Here is a 2852-nt window from a genome sequence, read left to right on the forward strand (position 1 = left end):
TTAATGATTCTATGATTCTATGAATATCAACACCTCTCTGAAAAGACACTACTGAAAGACACTACATATCAGACAAACAGAGAAATCAAATTTTTAAAATTTGTATGGAAGTTATTCAAAACGGGGTGAAGAGTTCAAAATAAGGCTTTAAAAAACCTTAAGAAATAATACCACGATGGGGTAAGGACTGAAACTAACTTTAGACGAATAAAGTTAAAACCATTTATAATAGCTGAGCATCACATTAAGTGCTATATTTCAAACTGGATTCTCATAAATTCAGCCAAGAAAAGGAAGCAAACCAGCTAGGATACAGACAGCTTTCTTCAGATCAGGAACAGCAATCCCTCCAGGGACAGACCTGCTATTTCTGATGTTTCTGGTACTAGACAATGCCCAGTACCTTTCCACCTATGTATTTGCTTGGCTGCAAGACTAAAATTGGCCTCTACAAAAAAACTATTAAAGCACTGACCAGAGAGAATCTGGCAATGGCTAAAACATTTCTTTATAATTACAACACCTGTTAATGCAAAATACTCTGCAGACATATCTCAGCATTGAAACCTTGTGGTTGTATATCGTAGCTTACAGCTTTCTGGGTGAAATCAAGGCATGGGAGAAAAGGGATGAGGAGGGGCGTAACAGTCCTAGTACCCCTGCCTAAAGAGCCAGAGCACCAGCTACCAGCCTATAGACTCCCAAACCATACTGCTTTAGCTATGAAACTGCTTTAGCTATGAAGTTATCCATCCTGGTGGGGTGTCTTTGTTTTTTTAGCTTTGTGCTGAGGATTCATAATACACATAATGGACAAAAAAAACCACCCTTGGTCAAAGCAACCGTGACTTCTCTTTTAAAAATTAATATGCCCTCCTTTGAGCAGCTTCATACTGTCACCTTTTAAATGTATTGCAGAGAAGTACGACACTGTTTGTGCATTCAGAACACCCACTTTGTCTGCAATAACTGCGTCTGCTATGGGATGGTTTCAGACAGGAGCGTAGTGAAAGGACTGCACAAACATGCTAAAATGAATGGATACAGATGTCCACTGATGGTTGCTACTGCTCATTATTTTTACTCTCATGCAGTTTCTAGATGTGACCTTACTTTTGAGCCCAAGTGTTTCACACCTTTCTTGTGAAATTCCAATGCACTACACCCAACTACAATTAATTCTGTAATTGTGATTAAAAAAACATTTCTCACAAACTCATAATTGAACTGTACAACCCTTGCAAAGGCACTGTAGTTGCAGGGTTGTTTGGGCAAAATCAGAACACGATGAAAAGTTACCTTAAGGGAAAACAGCCTATGTACCTTTATCTTTTCTACAGAATATAGTGCTGTTCAAGCCTTGGGGAAATTCAGTACTGTACAAATAGTCAGAGCAAAGCCAATGATCTGCCTAAATCCTATTTCTGCCCTCCAGGCTAAAGCAGAACAAAGCATTCTAGGGGCCTCCTGGGACACATGGAGTGCTCATGTGTAGCCCTGTCCTCTTCTCTCCTTTTCCCCATCGCTAAGTTTTAGCCCTTGCTGCCTATAGCAGGCTATTTCAAGCTTAAACCTCTCTCCAACACTCCACACTGCCTTCCAGGCCTCACGTCAGTCGTCCTTGGTTTTTCAAAACTGTCTTTTCAGTTTTTAGACCAAGATTCAGCTTCTGGAAGTAGGGATTCTTGCAATGACTGTGTATTATGAAACTTCTTTCAGACTGAAAAGCTCTTGGTATTTGATCAAGTAGATTAGGAAATCGGTCTGAAAGGTGGAAATTCATTTCGCTTTCAATTTTCTGGCACACAAAGCATTTTAGAAGTAGAAAAAGTTGCTGGAAGAGTTCATGAAAAGCCATCCTGCTCCCCACCAGCCACAAAGCGTTATTTCAGCTGGAAGATTGTTCTATGACTAGAATTCCACCCAAATTCAAACTTGAAATGAAATCACGAGTCCCCCCACAGACACTTACACATAGAGATCCATAGGAAATTCTTTCATCATGTGTGTTACAATGAACTCCACCATCAAATCTGACAGAAAAGAAAACGATAAAGTAAGTATTGAGCTAGCTACGGTTAACTTCTAGTAGACAACAATGAGGAAGTCAAACTACCCCACCTACCCACCTCTACCAGATGATAGTCCTGCTTAGATGAGAGAAATTTCCCTTTTTTTTTTTTTTTCTCTCGTTTGTTTTAAAGAGAATTAGACATCCTCTGGAATTAAAAAAAACCTACTGGAAACTGAGGGCATGTAATGTAATTTGCTTTTAGGCACTGCTTCCCCATATGCTTTCCTCCACTATTAGTCAAATAAAGAATATACCATGAATTCTGATGCTTAGAATTGCTCTCGTATTTCAAGCCTTGTCACTAATGGAAAATTCCATTGAGAAGCACATTTTAGAAAATCATTCTTACCAGAAACAATGCACAAATGCACAACCTAGATGTTTAGAGAGAAGACATTGTAGAGAACACCTATTTTTCCCTAAAATAAATTCTGAAGCAAGTAAATCTACTCTGATCTCAACACAGACTAAGCTTCTGCTTAAGGCTCATTCATAGGGGAGGAAGAAAAGAAAAAAAAAAAAAGGGAGAATGTCTCTCTAACATTTAAGGGCTCCCAGTGTGAGGATAAGAGGCAAAGAGTACAGAAATACAACTGAAAGCAGTAAGTTACTATGGTTCAGCTAATAAACACTAACTGAATGTGTGTGTTCTCTGCCCAACATAACTTCAGCATAAAATGCTTAACCCATGCCAGTGGTAACAATTGTGAGATGTAACTTCCTAGGGTACTAATAGCCCAGCAATATGACTCAATAGTGACTAAAAACAGTCTAGGGA

At 39.0% G+C, this 2852-nt stretch overlaps 1 protein-coding gene across 1 annotated transcript in view; it reads right to left on the bottom strand.

Annotated features, from left to right (window-relative positions):
• Positions 1 to 1968: 1968 nt before the first annotated feature.
• Positions 1969 to 2852, bottom strand: part of LOC104077350 (chromosome unknown open reading frame, human C10orf76) — a 31883-nt gene continuing 30999 nt past the window's right edge. Inside the window, exon 18 of the mRNA XM_009578547.1 lies at positions 1969 to 2033. Coding sequence (XP_009576842.1) covers positions 1969 to 2033 — 65 coding nt within the window. The remainder of the gene's footprint in view (positions 2034 to 2852) is intronic.

The sequence above is a fragment of the Fulmarus glacialis genome, unplaced genomic scaffold, assembly GCF_000690835.1.
Source record: "Fulmarus glacialis isolate BGI_N327 unplaced genomic scaffold, ASM69083v1 scaffold42025, whole genome shotgun sequence".
NCBI lineage: Eukaryota > Metazoa > Chordata > Aves > Procellariiformes > Procellariidae > Fulmarus > Fulmarus glacialis.